At 39.0% G+C, this 18,531-nt stretch overlaps 1 protein-coding gene across 1 annotated transcript; it reads left to right on the top strand.

The window, feature by feature from the left end:
• The first annotated feature begins 219 nt into the window (after window positions 1–219).
• On the top strand, window positions 220–17,170 carry LOC144663738 (uncharacterized). The gene is made up of 9 exons (XM_078524784.1): window positions 220–352; window positions 584–697; window positions 4,165–4,323; window positions 4,662–4,789; window positions 5,522–5,621; window positions 8,886–8,986; window positions 11,858–12,018; window positions 14,158–14,298; window positions 16,786–17,170. Exons 1-9 carry the CDS (start codon window positions 272–274, stop codon window positions 16,902–16,904), a joined length of 1,104 nt encoding a protein of 367 aa, XP_078380910.1. The 5' UTR covers window positions 220–271; the 3' UTR covers window positions 16,905–17,170.
• Window positions 17,171–18,531: the final 1,361 nt, after the last annotated feature.

The following is an 18,531-nucleotide window of genomic DNA, read 5'->3' as shown; positions in this document are numbered from 1 at the left end:
TTAAATTTCCTAAAATTGCCCTTAAATTCACATTTACCCCGCCTTAAGAGGCGCCCCCTTACTGTGAAACGTGCATCACGTGGGCCACTCCATCTTAATAAAATGAAAATGTTTTCAATAAGAAGAAGATGAAAAGGACAGAACGTCTTTGATCTTTGCGCTTCACCTGTTCCGATTTGGATCCAAGTCAGTGGGATTTGGAAGTGTTCTTACATGAAGTAGATAGTGCTCAAGTGGCCGTCGAACTTGCGTGACCGGACCTCCTTTGGAAATGAGCACACAGCAACTCCACGAATATGTGCCTCCCAAGTGGGCCTCACCGCTGAAAAACATCCCAAAGCACTTTGTTAAAGTAAGAAATTTAAAATAATCTTAACTCAATGGGAACTGGTGCCCCAATCACAGAGGGCTGCCAGATGATCATGCATGACAAGGCTATAAACTTTTTGCCCCGCTTCAGTTTTGCATAGAAGGTACGATGAGCACTACCCCTGTCATTTTTATTGGGGAGCCCAATTTCACCAGGTGAAATCCATGCAAAACCACACATGCATTTTAATTTATTTTTTAATATTTTCTGTAGCTAGCACAGCGGGACACTCCGATCCATTCATGGCACATTCCAAATCTTCCAAAGGAATTTTCATTGTTTATCAAGAGGGATGATTTGACAGGATGTGCATTGTCAGGAAATAAGGTACAAAGTAAGGAATATAATCTTGTTAAAAGCTTTTGTCACAATTTAATTACTTATTAATAATTTGAGTGTGCTAGTTAAAAGCACCTTTAGTTCCTTAAAGCTGCAGCGCTGATTTCCAGTCCGTACTGCGCAGACTCGGGGTTTGTTTACGTTTTTGTTTTGAATTCGTTGAAACGTTACACTTCGGTGACAGCATACATGAAGTTTTTTAGTCCGCCATTACAGTTCGCTTCGTTCAAGAACTTCCGATGAGCTGAAACGTCGGTTTGAAATAGCGTCAAGGTTCTTCTACTTGTTATTATTTGTTCTGCAAGGATATCTGGCGTTAATAATGAAGAAACAGGTAAGTTTGTCACGTAATTTTTAGTTTTGCTTTGTTTGTGAGGCTCACATAAACATTGCAGCCGAGATTGCGCAGTACAGACTGTAATTCATCTTTAATATTAATATAATTGCTGTGGTATAAATTTATCTTCAGGGCCATACCTAGGATTTTTTGTCTTCGGGTGCAAGTTTTCCTGGTGGGGGCAACTGTTTTTTTAGTTTAGTTTTTCTTTTTTTCCTTTTGTTTTCTTAGTTTTTTAGTTATACTGGCGGGGGCAACTGCCCCCTCCCCCCCCCCTCTAGGTACAGCCCTGATCTTTGGTTTAAAATTTTTCAAACTTTTTCATTGTCTCAAATTCATTGTCATAATATGAAACATCTGTTGGTTATCATACTTGCTCCGAGTGTTTTTCTAGCTGAGTTCTCCAGTTTTCCTCCCTCCACAAAAACCAACACTTAAAAATTTCAATTCGATCAGGAATACACTCGTGACCCCACAAGCTTATTCTAGCTTTAAATATTACCCTGTCTAAACGAAGGTAATTTATATATTTGTTTATCACTTTTTCCCTTGTGTTGTTTTGCTTATGTATCATGTTCTTCTTGCTGTGACATAAAATGTTAATGCAACATCAACCCTCCAAGTTAAGACCATTTTAGTCGCCATGGCGACTAAAATTTTGGAGCTGGCGACTAAATTGGAATTGAAGTTGCCAGCCTGGCAACTAAAATTGAGAAGAAGGATTGAAAGCGTGAGCTTAATTTGGCGACTAAAAGTTTTCACTGGCGACCAAACTTGAGCAGTTGGTGGCCAAATGGCCACTAAGGAAAAAAATAAACTTGGAGGGTTGAACATGTGTTTGCATTTGTGTGACCTTGCCATCACATTAATTGTGGTGCATTAGTCTTTATTTACTCTACTGGATACAGACTGATCCCCCAGGGGAATCTGAAAATGTTTTTATACAGGGAGGCCCAGGGGGGGTACTCCGGCTTGTAAATGACGTGGATGATCGAAGGATTTTTTTGGGTTTGAAATTTTCGACTGTGGGATTTTTTTGGGTAAGAAGATTTGGCAAGAATTTTTTTGGGTGACTTGATTCAAAAAGGGGATTTTTTAGGGTATTAAAAACAAACTAAGTGCTTTGGCACGGCCTTGGCATATTAATGGTATGATGAATAAGCAAACGCGAGCGTTATTGCCCTCCTGGCAATTTAGGGGTAATTTGACAAGGGATTTTTTTAGGGGTTATTTTTGGTCCAGGGATTTTTTGGGGTAATGTCGGAAGACTTAGGGATTTTTTTGGGTCCTGCATGAGTTTTGCCTTCATTCGATCATCCCCGTCATTTACAAGTCGGAGTACCCCCCTGGGCAGGGAGGCTCTACCCCGAGGTCCAAACCCTTACCCTTCCATATACCATTTTTGACAGAAGGGTACCCCTCCTTAAAACTTTATAGAAAATGTTATCCCTTTACATACCTACAGAAGGGATACTGCACCTCTTTTCTAAATTTTTCACTTGAATAACTCCTGAAAATACTTTAAAAGAATCAACTGTTTGGTGGAGCTGTATTCGATGTTCAAAAATCACAGTTTCCCCCACTCTTTAATATACTCCAACTCATGAATTCCCCACCCTTTTGTATACCTTAGGGCCTGTTTATATAGGGGTGGTGAATGGTCCTTCAAAAACTGCGTGTCTCGCAAATTTAAGCCAAATTTCAGGAGTCTTGTCGTCTCGAATTTTTCTTTGACGCCTTCTCACAGTCTTGATTTCTTTTCCAAGGCTAAAAAGGTCTTGGGCTCGCAGAAAAGATATCAGTCTCGCCGTCTCGCAAAGTCTCGCATTTACAATTTGACACCCCATTATATGGAGGAGAGTTGTCCCTGGTAGGAGAGTTACCCTCCATATCGTGCCACCCCAGACGAGAGAGCTTTTCATTTGTTTCTTTATAAATAGCTGTGAACCATTTACATGAGAAATTGCAAAGTTGGCTCGGGGGTAGGGTGGCCCTGGGTAGGCCTTTCTCGATTATGCTAGCATTTTTTTCGGCATTTTTTGGGAAAACGAGCATTTTTTTCGTTTTTTCTTCAAAAAAGAATTGCTAGCATTTTCTGTCACTTTTCATGACTGTGATCCAGATTTTCAGCACTCAGAACTCAGAAGGATAAATAATCCTAAAGTTTAACAATTTTGATTACATAATTTGATTGTTTTCTGTCTGTTTCAACTGTTTGTGCGTTGTGTTACTTGTGTGTGTTTTTTATTTTATTTTTTTTGTAAATAATTTTTTTCTATTTTTTTTTATAAACAAACAATTATTAAGTATCACCTGTTGTTGATATGAGCATATAATGAGAGAGTTTGTACGTTTTGTTTGAAATAAAGCAAAGCATTTTTTGGAATTCAAGTGGCATTTTTTAAGGAAATCAGGCATTATTTTAGCATTTTTTTGGCTTTATGCGAGAATTTCCAGTAGCATTAAATGCCAGTTTTACTAGCATAATCGAGAAAGGCCTAGCCCTGGGTGGAGCCTGGTCACTCCCTTTGAAGGTAGGGTGACCCTGGGGAGTGAGCCAACTTTTTCTCCATATAAACAGTTTGGTTATTTTTGCCTCGCCTACTATGGACAAGTTGACACATACGGAGCATGCCCAAATGATACAATCAGCAAACACAAAATTGTAGATAAATTGAAATCGAAGTCGGCAGTAAATTAGGCCAAAGTATGGTCTCGGTTGATTATTCAGCATTCCTCATTTTAGAAAAAGCAGCCATAATAGATGTTTTAAAACACCTCTCACCAGTATTTTGAATCGAGAGGGTCAAGTTTTGGCTCGGTCAATAGGGACAACTTTCTCATATAAGTGCTCGGCAAAAGATGGCGCGGAGGAGAGGGTAACCCTCCTACCAGGGACAACTCTCCTCCATATAAACAGGCCCTTAGAGTCTGAAAAAGGTACCCCTTTCGGGCAGAGCCTCTCTGTGTAGTCCACTATAGGGATGTACCACACACCCCACCCCCACTGGGCCAAATCCCCCAAGGCTGGGGAAGGCTGCTTAATCCAGAAGTTGCAAGGGTCATTACTTTATGAACTTTCTCATGGTAAATTATTGTTTAACATGATATATTTCAGGCTCGTAAGTTGGAGTTTGTATTGGCTGATGCTTTAGATAAGAAGTGCGACACAGTTTTCACATGTGGTCGCCTGTATTCCAATCACTGTAGAACCACTGCAGTTGCCGCAAGACAACTTGGCTTGGAATGTTACTTAATTCAAAGGAGTCCTGAACAGGTAAGAACAGCTTTAATTATTTGTAAAATACATTACTGATCTTGTCTTAGCTTCATCATGAAATTAAACTTTATTTTGCATTAAGATGTTTCCAGTACAGTAAAAACCCACGAGTAAGAACCTGATTTTTCCAGGTTAGCCTAAATGGGTTCTTACATAAATCAGGTAGTTAACACAAATTTAGGCTATTTAGGTTCTTAATAGGTCCTTATTTTTTAAAGAAAAATTTACATTGTGAACTTTTAGTGGTATTCGGCCTATTCCTTGTTGTAAGTAGTTCTGATGTTTGTTTGTTTTACGAGTTGGGAATAAAACTTAATAACCTTTTTGCTATGCAGACTACAGACATTGGATGCAAAGGGAATATTCTTTTAAACAGAATGGTTGGAAGTCACGTCATTCTTGTGCCAGATATTGACTATGATTGCGGCCCTACACAAATGATGTATAAGCTGGCAGACAAACTGTAAGTGGCATAAATAAGCTGATATACCTGCCAACCTTCTAGGTCAAAGGCGTGAGAATTTTATCCCGAGAGTGTTTCCGAAGACGATACGACCATGTCTGAAGTTTTTCGAAGACGATCCGAACATATCCCGATCCCAGTGCGTGTACGTGTTTTGCTAGACACGACCTCGTTCCCAAAATTATGCTTTTCTTGTCAAATCTCAGAGATTTTGAGAAAAGCATCCTCATTTACTCATTTTTCGATCATTTTACATGGAATTTTCGTTTCTCTCATTGGTTTGAGTCTACATATTTTTGGAAAGTGTGTCAGTTATGTTTGGAATACATGTAGCTCACATTTTTCAACTAGGCACGAGAAATAATGGTTTGCAAGCGTGAGTTGACATGAGATCGAAGTTTTCAACTCGCAGGCAAGGCGTGAGACTCACGCCTAATTTATAAGGCGATCACTTAGTATTTCATGCCAAAACAAGCATAGCTGAAAAATTGGCTGTGAGTTTCAAGCACCATTAATATCATTTATTGCAAATTGGGAAGGAACTATATATGATTCCCATAGATTAAGGCAGTCAGTGTCAAAGATACAGTATTTGTCAGAAACTACAGAATATTCAAAGGCCTACAATAATATATTATTTATCTAAATGATCACTGCAGCATATTCCACAAAATAACAAGTTGCTTGATTGTATTAAATATATTTTAATTGTCTCTTTTAATGTTGTTTTAGAAAGCAGCAGGGGTCAAATCCATATGTGATTCAATTGGGGGATTCATCGTACATTGGCACATTTGGCTACCTGACGGCATTTCAAGAAATGATTAATCAGGTTAAGTATTGCAGTCATCCTTTTTAACCGGGTGGGGGTCTGGTGCCCCCCGGTTCATAATCTACCTTCGGTTTTTTTTTTGTCGGTAGGGCATTGAAGGTCACGAATGTTGATTGGCTTAAAACTGGTCATCTTTCATCACCCACTTGAAATTGCCTCAATGGGGCAAGGGGAATGGGACGGAGGAAATGTTTTAAATTACTTGCCACTTGAGGGTTTAAAATTACGTGCGTTATACGCGATTTCCATGTGTTTCACTTAACAATAAATCATCGCTTAGACCACAGTGCAAAATAGAATTGCTGCTAAGTTGGAAATGACCAGTACGAGATATAAATGAAAGAGTCATGTTATATTTTATGAGTTTTAAAAGTAAAACGAAAACAACTCTGATATATCCACCTTCAAAGTCTTCAAAAGTGGTCAAAGTGCCTTTGACCTTTAATACTGACTGCCGAGTATCGTATATCGCATGTCACGCTTTAGCATAACGCACTACTTGTTGAACAGCAACAAAAGGAAATATAAATGCTACTGGGTTCGTCTAAAAGCCTTAGGCTTTCTTGTTAGCTAAAAGAGTGGTTAAACATTAACCACCCGGTTTCGAGCTACTAAGTAGCTACTTGTTTGCTTTAATAACCCAATCAGGGCGGGCGTGTTTAAAACACGAAATGGCGAAATGACGAAATGGCGAAATGACGAAATGTTATGACGAAATGGCGAAATGATACTGAAGATAAAAGCCAAAGTTATACAATATTACCGTTCTACTGGAATCTTCATATGTTGCTGAATTTATTCTTGTAGATAAGTCCCGAAAAATAAAAGAAACTGCAATCACAACGCCAAATTGAACGCATTACTGAAATGTCTCGGCAAACCAGGATATCTTTTTCTCATTTAGTACTTGCCAAGTTGCCTATCAGTATCTGCACTGCACTATGTGTAAAAAGATTGCCTTGTATTTAAGAACTAATATAGACATCGAACATCACTCCGTTTCTGTGCAAAGTACGTCTACCACTTGTAATGTGTATAAACTTCATCGCAAAGTAGGTTCGGTTTTGATAATCCATTTCACGTGAATGTTGGAGCTCAAAGCCTAACTTCATAGCCGCTGCTAGGTGGTAAATACGAGATCAACAAATCATTTTCTTCCGATGTTGAAACGCTGACATTTCGATCAAGAATGTCCCAGGCGTGTCAAACAGCGACCTGTTAACAGAGAGACTGGAATCCAAATTACCCATAGGTTCGTGACGGGTCTCCGTGACCATAGTTAGTATGTCGTGACGGAGAATTTGTGATTGCAGTTTCTTTTATTTTTCGGGACTTATCCTTGTAAAAATTTTACCGCGAACGTGCCGCGATTCGCGACGCGATCGCGCCGCGTTTTTGGCCGCCGCGATTGGGCTTGGATCGCGGCGCGATTCGTGCCGCGATCGCGCCGCGTTTTTGGCCGCCACGATTCTCACTTCGCGGCGCGATGGGCCGGGAATCGCGCTGCGATTGCGCTAAATCTTTAAATTTAAAAACAATTATCTTGGCGTTTTTCACACTTACAAAACAAACACACTGGCTCTGTATCAAAACAACATCATTTATTTACAGAAGCTTACAGAAAAAAGACGGCCAGTTTTGCTGCCAAGCAGATATATTTCGCAATGGTCACAAGCCGGAGAGCGTGAGCCTTTAGTTTACAAGCAAATAAGTGAATAGTTCTTCTGTAAAATGTCACGAAGGGAACAACACATACATAACGGCAACTAACCTTTTCCTCGTGCTCAAGCGAAGGAAGATGCAATGATGTGATCTACCAAACGAGCGAACTATCTCTTGGTCAATATGCATCTGCGAAGAAGCCGAACCGTCGAAGATGCGCTTTTCCCCGAAGCTTTTTTAAAGAATACAACATTTAAGTCCCAAGCATCAACAGGTACAACTTCGCATTGAATGGTCCTTACCGTCAAAATGTTTATCTCTTTCCACTGTTCGAGTTTTGCAGTTTTTTAAAAATCACAGTTCAGCTGTAGTGCAGTTAACAATTCCGTGACGAATCCCACAAGATAGCGCTGTCGAACAAGCTGTCGCTCGAATGAACAAACAAATTCTAGCAGTTTCCACACAGACGCTTTTCCCTAAAGTTAAGTCGCTTCTAAACTCATGTTATTAACAGAAGCAGCCAAAAAAGAACACATTTTTCCGGTCCTGATTGTGAAGAGAAATCATTATATCTACAAGAATAAATTCAGCAACATATGAAGATTCCAGTAGAACGGTAATATTGTATAACTTTGGCATTTATCTTCAGTATCATTTCGCCATTTCGTCATTTCGCCATTTCGCCATTTCGTGTTTTTATACACGCCCAATCAGGGCTGCAAATAACAGACGGTCATCAGACATTGGCCGACCAAAATTTGCTCATGTCTAACTAAATCCCAAGTGTAGTTGGACATGATGTCTGGACAATTTTTTGGTCGTAAATCATTTTGCGGCAACGGTGAATAAAATTCTGTTCGACCAGAATTTTGTTTTGTCCGACCAAGATGGTGTCTTAGTAGGACATATGTCCTTTCAAGTGAAAAAATTATTTGCAGCCCTGCCCAATTCAATATCTTTAGACTGTCAGCTAATGCAAACTATTTCAAAGCAAATTTGTGAGCTTTATAATTTTGCCAAAAACAATTATGAGCATCAGCACGAAGAGCCAGGATGTTTCGGTTATATGTAGTATTTTAACATAATTGTTTTCATTTAAATCATAAACAGTTTAGTGTGTGTAGCCTCGCCCAATATATGTTACTTGACGTATATGTAACTTGTTGACAGTCAGTCCACAAATGCAAGGGCTTAACTGTAGAATACCCTGCCACTCCGAAGCTATACCTAAAACATTGGCTACGTGGCTTTGTGACTTTGTCGCTATGTGGCTACGAAACCGCATAGGCACTTAGCCACGTAGCCGCATAGCCACATGGCGCAAAGCCGAGCCCGGTAGCTGCGTAACCATGCAGTCACGTAGCCGCATAGCCACGTAGCATGAATATACCTCGTTCTTCAATCCATGAGCCATGTAATCTCGTTCCCAGATCCTGCAGGTAGATGAGCCGAGATCTGGGAACGAGATTACCGCTAAGCCATGAAGCCGCTGTTTCTGAGCTCGAGGTATTGCTTCGATGTGGCAGGGTATTCTGTTATTTTGTTCTTAGACTACACCGCCTGGATTGAAAATCTGTGAATTCATGCCTTTTGATGTTTCAGAATGTGTTGAAAGACTTTGATGATATTGTACTGACCGGTGGCACTGGAGGAACTGCCTCAGGAATCGCCATAGCAAATTACCTGACAGGATCAAAACTCAAGTGAGTGGCAAATTGTATTACAAATTATTCATGGGACACCACGACATCAAGACAGTGCTAAGATTTTGTTAGCAGCTGCAGAAATCGGTGATTGCTTATAGCGGAGCTTCAATGGCCCGAAGGTCTGCAGAGCGGAGCCCCATAACCATAGGAATAGGGGGAATCATGCCTGCATAATAGGAGAATCATGCATTTAATTTTTCATGATCATCATGGCTAGCATCATGGTTTGCGGGTATGGGCAACATGGCAGCCATACTCATACTCATACTTAACGTCAACTTACATCTTTGATATTGGACATCCATGTGAAGGCAAATTGACAGCTGTCAAAACAAGGTATCTGCTGACTAGTGTCACATGACGTTTCTTTAGGGACTTTAATATAAGTGACATTAAAAAACTGTTCAATATAGTATAACTTATATAAATTATCATCAAATATTTTTTTTATCGCACATGGAATTGGTCTTCACGCCACATGATGCAGCTAAAACTGGAGAATATCCAATGTTATTATATGACTAGCTCCGTGAGCGGTCAAGATGAAGCGAAATTCGTGCTCTGATTGGCTACCCGAGCGGTCAAGATGGAGCCATCTTGACCGCTCGGGATCGCCCGCTGTGCTCCCGCAAGCAAAAAACCTTTTTCCGACGCTACTTGAAAAAGCTTTTCGTCGTAATTTTTCGCTATGAAGCTATTTTCCGAAACAACACAAAGATTTTCTGTCTGTTTCCAGCGAAAGGAAGTCCGATAACAAAGAAATAGGTTTTAAAGCGAATAAAAGCAAACAAATTAAACTACAAATGTTAACGAGTTTCGTAAATTTTATTTGCCGCAAAAACCGGCTAATACAAAAATTAATTCGCAAAGCGACTTCAAGACATGATATCAGTTTTGTTTGGCGGAAAAGGGAGAGACTGAGGACAGTGGCATACCTGAAGAAGTACTCGGAAAACTTGTGTAACATCTTCAAATCTGCATAAAGCGGACGGCACGGAGAACCAGGCACTGCAAGCTTAACATCTTTTCACCGAAGCCTGTATAAACGCTCACGTAGAATGATGGGTGGGTCGAATTTTTCAAGCTTTTCCCGTGAAGTGGAAAGTCCCAAACGCTTTCAACAACCACAATTTCAGCTCGTGTCGCGGCAGGTTTGCACAACTATAAAAGCGCCAGAAGCGAGCAAATACTCTGCAAAGCGCCCAATACTCAAAAGCTGGTGTCCAGATGGAATGGAAATTCTTGTTTCAAGGCTTCAAATTCAACGTTGATTCGAAAATTTAAGCAATTTCGATACCCTTTTGATGGTTAAAAAGAGCTAAATTTCGATGTTGTCGCATCGTGTTTCTTCGTCTCGATTCATTCAAGAATTTGACAGTCACTCACTTAACGTTTTAACCAATGAAATGACTTTAGTGCGCGCCATTGATTGTGCATGCAACTGGCTTCCTTTTCAGTGCTCGAAAAAAGTCATATAATAAATCCTTTATTGACCAAGCTTGTTCGGTCAAGATGGCAGGATATTGGCCTCGTTCTTTTTTTGCGTGTTTATGGACCGAGACGAAGTCGAGGTCCATAAACACGCAAAAAAAAGAACTTGGCCAATATCCTGCCATCTTGACCTCACGCTTGGTCAATAACCCATATTTATTATTTAACAAATACAAGCGCTGCCCATATATGGTCAAAATGTTAACGTTATCTGTCATCCATACATAACAGATATCCTGCGATATACGTAGGTTGCGAAGATTCGTCCAAAGTCTTGTAAAGCGCTGTATAATTACAGTTTTTCTATCTGCAAAATGTGTTTCGTTGACAATTTGTTGAATAATAAAACAATTATTCTGCTCAATCTTGCGGAATATCATTTGATTTAGCCGACGAGGCCGTACCGCGCGATTTCGCAGAATAATTGTTAAATATTCCCTCAGTGATATTCTTCAGTTTTCAAAATCTGCTTTGAATGTTTGCACAATTAGTTTTGTCCCCAAAATTGTAAAATTAAATAGAACTCAATGTTTAACATGGCAAGCAATTTTTTTAACTCTAAATTAAAGAATTGCTGTTTGGCTGAAATATTTTCGAAACCGAGGCAATTTGTCAGAAAATAACTTAACGTTATCTTTTTCAAGGAACAACTTTCAATTCAGAGTGAGAATCTAGAGTAAAACTTTGAGCTTCTTGGACTATTTACCAGATTGGTGTCTCAAATGATAGTAAAAGTATTACCCTGCATTCATTCCCATCAATCAAAGCATCGTCAGATTGCCAGAGTCAAGCTAGTAAACGAGTATGGTATAACTCACAGGGTGGTAAAGGGGTTATGTGGGACACGTGATTTGAGCAATAGCATGTGACACGTGAAAATAACTCAAATCTAGCCCGCGTGATCAATCCGTGAACTGCCAGTCCAGTATAACGCGTGATCTGCTTATTTCAAAGACCGTGATCGTTCGTGAAAATCCAAAAATACAATTACATGTACCTACTTTACGGTAGTAAACCAAAATAAACAAATGTTGATTTGTGAAGCCAACGATTGACCGTGTATGGAGGAAGCGTTCTCTCGGCTCGACCATTGGTTAGTATGGTGAGGATCCCCTCTTAACTATGGGTTGATTTATGGGTTTTAGGACTTTTCTCTTCAATAATGTAGATTTAAATACATGATTCATGAAATGGTTTACAAAACCTAGGTGATTCGTGATTTGAAGGAAAATCGGCTCGTGATTGGGAACCGCCTTTACCACCCTGCACTCAATCTGCTCCGGCCTCGAAAATTTCTTCTGCTGGATTAGAATGCTTTTATTTTGAGGAAATACGTTATTTGTTGGATTTTGTTGTCTTTTTAAATATTTTTTGCAGGTGCCATGCCGTAACTGTGTCTTTTAATGGTGCAATGATTTACGAAAAAGTAAATAAAGACCTTAGGGAGGCAGGACTCGATGTCCAGGCAGAAGATATTCTTGATGTTATTGTTGGATATCAAGGACAGGGATATGGTAAACCATCTGAAGAAGACCTAGGTAGGTATGATGATGATGATGATGATGATGATGATGACGATGATGATGATGATGATAGCACTCATAAAAATGACGTATGTACAATACTTCACTAAAACGAATAAAAAACGAAATATAAAACAAAATAAAATAACAATAATAATAATGTTTTATACATCATTTTAAATTTTTATGAATTTTATGCAATTTTATTTATTGTATTTTGTAAATAATCTTGAAATGCGAATAATAATAATAATAATAATAATAATATAAAAATCGCGAAATTTTACCGCTACTTTTTATTGTGAAATAATAATAATATATAAATATTATTAATAGTAATATTAAAACAATTCTTAGTTCGTAATAATTTTATTTATCCACGGTAAAAAGTTAAAAACTACAAAGCTTGTGGGCCGTGTACAACTTAAAATTTTAAAATACATGTAAAGTGATACCCTAAAAATGTTGAAAAATTACAAAATTCACTGCTAACTACAATTTAAAAATTATCGAGCGTATCAAGGGTATCAAAAGAAAACATTTGATTTTGCAAAAATTTCAGTTGAAATTTGTAGGATGATGTGAAACACAGCGTTCGAGCTCAGTGGCAACCGGCGCTTATCAATCTTGAAATTTGTGCCATGTCTGATCCTGTCCTATTCTTGGTTTTCACGTGACGTCATCAAAATTCTTAAGTCCAGAATCGCCAGACCTCTGAGTTTTTATCCTTCACTGGCTTTTAGACGTCCTTAAGATATATCTTGTTGAAGGTTCTTAGCTCGGTAGCATCCAGGATAGAACATTTTGAATTTCGGTGTTTCATGCCACGCGACATCAAGATGGCCGCCAGAAGGCTTTCACGTATGCTTACAAGAAATGCCTCATCCTGTGATTTTTAACAACCTGAGCAGTTGAGGTTTTGCGAGAAGTGTTTATGTGAATGTTTACTTGCATAAGGGTGAACTGACCGCTTTTTTTTATTTCCAGCCGCCATGTTGGTGCCCCTCTACATGGGCACCAACATGGCGTTTCCATACTGTGCTCTCTAAATTTATGTGAAACATTTTGACTGATAACTCGAGTACGGAATACGGTACAAACCCGTGACTTCGACAAGCAGAATATCTATAGTAATTTTCTACAACCTGTAATATTCTTTTTTTTTAGTAAATATAGTTTTTGATTTCCTTTTTTGCGGCATGACAGTGAAAACCAGCAATATCCAATATAAAAATTAACCGCTTAAAACAGTGAAGGAACATTTCAATAACACAGGAAATACAAAAGAAGGTACGGATGGCCAATATGAAGAAGATTGAAACGGATAGCGAGAAGGTAAAAAGATAAGATAAGATAAGAAACTTTATTTAAGTGTCAAAAAACCTTATAGCCTGGAAAATAATACCATACTAATTAGGGGACACTGCTAAAACCTAAAAGCTACACTAATATTAAATATAAATACAATAAAAATATATATAAGTCATATAAAAATGTTATTATAATCTATGATATAGAAAAATGTTTAAATCTTAATTGTTAAAAAAAAAGGAAAAAAGAAAATAATAATAATAATAATAATAATAATAATAATAATAATAATAATGACTTGACTTGAGAGGCACTATGTGCAGCATAGGATGTATCCCTTACAGCCGTTGTCCATTAAGCGAGTTATATCCCTTTTGCGAATACGGTTTGTAAAAGCCTGCAGCGTCTTGGCTGATCTGTCAGCCGTAGAAAGTTTGCCCCATAAATTGGGTCCTACATAACGCAAAGAGTGCTTTCCATAAGTAACAGTGTTGTATCTAGGAGTAGAAAAATCTGATTGTCTCAGGTTATACGTGGAATTATGCTTGTTAAAAATGTTACAGATGCTATTAGGACATCTGAAATACTGAAATACTGTTGGGCTGAACAATTTTCAAAGTTAATTACGCCCGGGAGACACATTTGGTATCAATGAAGCTACGGTTTTGTCATTCAAATCCATAAAAGTAATTTCTTTGCAAACATTGAGTTTCACAGCGAGTACTTGGCAAAACTTAATAAAATAAGGTTAACCCTTAAGCAGTTGTAAATTAACTTGTTGCAGTTGAGATGGTTGGCTCCATCAAAAAACGACCTTATTGAAAAGTGTTTGATTTCCTACAGAGACCATTTTAGAGATCTCCAGCACTACTGGAATATTGCTGGATCAGGTGTACAATATCAGGGCGGTCACAGGAATGCTAGCTGAGATGAAAACCAATCCTGGCAGATTTAAAGGACGTAGGATTCTCTACATTCACACTGGTATGTGTTGATGGGACAGTATCACCAAGAGTTAGGGCCTGTTTATAAGGAGGAGAGTTGTCCCTGGTAATAGGGCTACCCTCTCCCCCGAGCTATCTTTTGCCGAGCGTTTATATGAAAAAGTTGTCCCTATTGACCGAGCCAAAACTTGGCCCTCTCGGTTCAAAAGACTGGCGAGAGTTATTTTGAAACATCTATTATGTCTGCCTTTTTTTAAATCAGGAACGCTGAAACATCGACTACGACCATTTATTGGACAAATTTACCGCCGACTTCGATTTCAATGTATCTGCAATTTTGTTTTGGTCGACTGCAGCGTTTGCGCATGCTCTGTATGTGTCAACTTGTCCCTGGTAGGCGAGGCGAAAATAACCAAACTGTTTATATGGAAAAAAGTTGGCTCGCTCCCCAGGGTCACCCTACCTTCAAAGCGAGTGACCCTCCACCCAGGGTCACCCTGCCCCCCGAGCCAACTTTGCAATTTCTCATATAAACGGTTCGCAGCTATTTATAAAGAAACGTATGAAAAGCTCTCTCGCCTGGGGTGGCTCGGTATGGAGGGTAACCCTCCTACCAAGGACAACTCTCCTCCATATAAACAGGCCCTTAGTGCTACTTGAAAATCCAATGAAGGTGTTGGTACTAATTGGAAATCGACTACCTTATTATAGGAAATTAACGCGTCATGAAATTAACGCGAATTTAAAACTTTCGCGTTAATTTAAGTCGCGTTAATTTTTGTTAACGTTAATTTCCGCGCCGTTAATTAGGTGGAGCGTTAATTTTCATGACGTTAATTTCCATTATTTTGGCCCCAATTTTTCGTTACAGTCCAGATGTTCTTGACTCCAAGGAAAAAGCATAATTTATCTGCCACTATCAGGGTTCAAAATAAAATTTCGTTTTTAGCCTGAATTTGCCGGCTTTTGTTTGTCAAGGCTCATTTTTCCCGGCTGTTAGGTTAGAGAGCTATGCATTTTCAAGGGACACAACCATCTGCATACATGACGTATCCAGATGCATTCTGGGGCGATTTCAAACACAGTCGGCCATTTGCAAGTTTTCCGAAGTGATAGAATATTTTACGGCAAAGCAAAAGAATGGATTGGAGCAATGTGACTTCTTTTCCTATTTTGAATGTTTGAGGAGCAAATAAGATCTTCAATATAATTTTCGGCAAGATTTCCGCAGAGTACCCTACATTAATTATGCATACAATTTTGTAACTCTCGTTCTGTTCATGACTGCCGTTCGTGTGTGAAGGATTATATGGAATATTTGTATGCATAATTAATGTAGGGTGCTCTGCGGAAATCTTTCCTAATTTTCTGGAGGGACACAATACCTGAGAAGGTGGGGCAGCCCGTTATTCATCTTAACACAGAAATGAAGTCGCCACATTGGCAACTAAACTGTAAAACCAGACGTTTTCGTCGACAAAGATGAAATTTTGGTCGCATTAGTGACCAGTGAGTCGCCCTTTCTAGCCCTGTAGCTGCTTTATTGTCTGATATGAAATGTTTACTTCAACATTACCGCAACTTTGATTTAAAGTTGGCCGATCAAGGCACAATATTTTATTTCTTTGGTGGAAAGTAGCCGGCAAGTGTCGTCAGAGTGCCGGCTACCGCCGACAGCCGGCTGCTATTTTGAACCCTGAGTCTATCAATGATACTGTGAAGAACGCTTAAAGTGGGAAAAGTAGCACAAACATTGTTTTCGTTTAAGATTACACGCCTACAAGTGTTGAAATAAACTTGTTCCTGTTGTGTACGTCGCGTTAATTTCCTTCATTTTGAAATTTCCCCCCTCTTTCGCGTTAATTTCCTTTATTGGGAAGTAATTTTTCCTTCAATTCGCGTTAATTTAAGTCGCGTTAATTTCAAATACCTTAATTAACACAAGCGTTAATTTCCTATAATAAGGTAATACTTGCTTACTGTAACTTTGCTAAGACGTGCCGTACTGGTCACAAAAGTTGTTTAAATCTGATGTGGCTAGGTACGGCAAGGAAAGAAGTGGTCTAAAAGTAGAAAACGTCGGGCCGACGTTTTCAAGTTTTAAAGGAGTAACTTGATTTTTCAAGACAATGAACGTGCGATGAAAACTCGTTTCCATGCGATTGTGCACCAAGACTCGTTTTGAAAAAGAGGTAAAAAGGTATCGCGGAAATGGCTCGCAGTGTGCTAGCAATTTAAGCCTGAAAACAATTTTGCCCGAAAAAATATTCAGGCTAGAAAATTCAATTGCCTAAATTGCTATCACACTGCGAGGATCATTTCATTTATTTCAGCATTTATCCGCAGTTCACATGTATGTCTTTGATATATTCAGTTTGGATTCCCTTCTTGTAAGACTGTTAAAAGTTACAGTTTTCCTTTATCGATTTATAGGTATCGATTACCAATATCTGTAGACAAAATGAAACTAAAAAAACGTCAAGCTGTAGTAATCTTTCAATGTCAACCATACTTTTCCTCTTTGCAGGCGGTGTTTTTGGTTTGTTTGACGGAAAAATGGATCCAATTATCACAAACCCGCAATCTGTAAAGAGTGCAGGCCAAGTCCTCTGTTGGGGAGATATAAATGATCCTCCACCCTGCTGAATATCAAGTTTATTTTACAAAAGATTGCGAGAAATCATTCTATTTTCCTTAATGTCCGTGGCGCGAGAAGAAAGCAGAGTGAGGGGCTTAACGAATCCAGTGGCCTGGAACGAGTATAGGCCGTTTGTAGTTTCATGGTTGTTTCCTCGCGTAGATCATATACGCATATTACATGCTTTCACATTAAAACAAACCAGTCCATGTTAAATACTGAAATCTTTGTTCATTGTGAAAAAGGTTGATATTAAAATACGAATTGAGAGCTTCGTGTTTAGTCCCATTCTCGTCCCCATAGCCCTTTCGTTTCTCTTAGCCGGCTGGGCCTTGGCACGAGGAAACAAAGGGCTCTGGGGACACAGGATTTCCAGTCCTAGATTCTAGGACTTCCGGTCTTCATGTATGCAGTCACGACGTTTCAAAAGAATGTATGAGAGAGTCGTTACGTTTGCGACTTCCGTTTAGGAATTCTTTGTTCCAAACAGCCAATCAAAAAAATTCGAATTAATTCAAAAATCCTATGTCCCCAGAGCCCTCCGTTTTCTCGTGCCAAGCCGGCTAAGAGAAACGAAAGGGCTATGGGGACGAGAATGGTTTAGTCCTGCTTCGCAAGAGGTTTTCTTTCCATGGTAGTTTTGTAGTTTTTCATCCATGAGCAGACACAAATTAAAGATGAATTCCAGTCCGTACTGCGCAATCTCGGCTGCAATGTTTATGTGAGCCCACACGAAGGGAATGTTTACAAGCAAAACTAAAAATTCCGTGACAAACTTACCTTTTTCTTCATTATTAACGCCAGATATCCTTGCAGAACAAATAATAACGAGTAGAAGAACCTTGACGCTATTTCAAACCGACGTTTTAGCTCATCGGAACTTCTTGAACGAAACGAACTGTAATGGCGGACTAAAAAACGTCATGTATGCTGTCACCGAAGTGTAACGTTTCAAAGAATTCAAAACAAAAACGTAAACAAACCCCGAGTCTGCGCAGTACGGACTGGAAATCATCTTTAAGCCTTTGAATTTAATTCTTTTTTTTTTCGCTTCCGCTTCGCTTTTTTCTCGATAAGCCTTCGCTATTTCTAAGTGACTCTGTCTGTTTTTCTTTGTTATATTTTCACTTTACATGTTTTTATCTTTAAAAAATAATAAAATAATAATAATAACTAGGAATTTCATTAAGAAAGTGAGCGCTGTCGAAGGTGAATGAAACAGGTTTAACTGAATTGGACAGTCAACAGGTCTGGATAGTTTTTGAGCTTTGGAGGGTAGGGGTGTCCAGAGTAGGCCCTAGCTGATGATTTGTAATAATTAATACAGCAAGCACAGGTAGTCGAACTCTGCGCTTAAAAAAGAAAAGCTGTATGCTTTATATGAAATTATAGCACAACTAAAGTAAAGCGCGCGTTCTGATTGGTTAATTTAGCGTCAACTATTTGCCCATGGGTGCACGCTGACGTATGCCTTCAACCTGAGCGCGCGCACTGATCTGATGCGACATGGCACAAGAAATTGCCACTACTTCACGAGTTTTTACTTGTTTTCTCGATTTTCCTGTAAAATTTGAAAAGCTAAACATAAGAAAACCATTTCTCCACAATGCTGAAAGACTTTGAGGTATAATGCAA

This window comes from Oculina patagonica, chromosome 8, assembly GCF_052425735.1.
Source record: "Oculina patagonica isolate OP01 chromosome 8, crgOcupat, whole genome shotgun sequence".
Lineage (NCBI taxonomy): Eukaryota > Metazoa > Cnidaria > Anthozoa > Scleractinia > Oculinidae > Oculina > Oculina patagonica.
This window is presented reverse-complemented; position numbering and strand designations above follow the sequence as displayed.

What these genes read in the sequence shown, in the direction of transcription:
- LOC144663738 (XM_078524784.1), top strand. Translation starts at nt 272, where the DNA reads ATGAGCACACAGCAACTCCACGAATATGTGCCTCCCAAGTGGGCCTCA. An exon ending in TATAAGCTGGCAGACAAACT is followed by an intron (nt 4,790 to 5,521) that starts GTAAGTGGCATA and finishes ATGTTGTTTTAG; the next exon opens with AAAGCAGCAGGGGTCAAATC. An exon ending in ACCATCTGAAGAAGACCTAG is followed by an intron (nt 12,019 to 14,157) that starts GTAGGTATGATG and finishes GATTTCCTACAG; the next exon opens with AGACCATTTTAGAGATCTCC.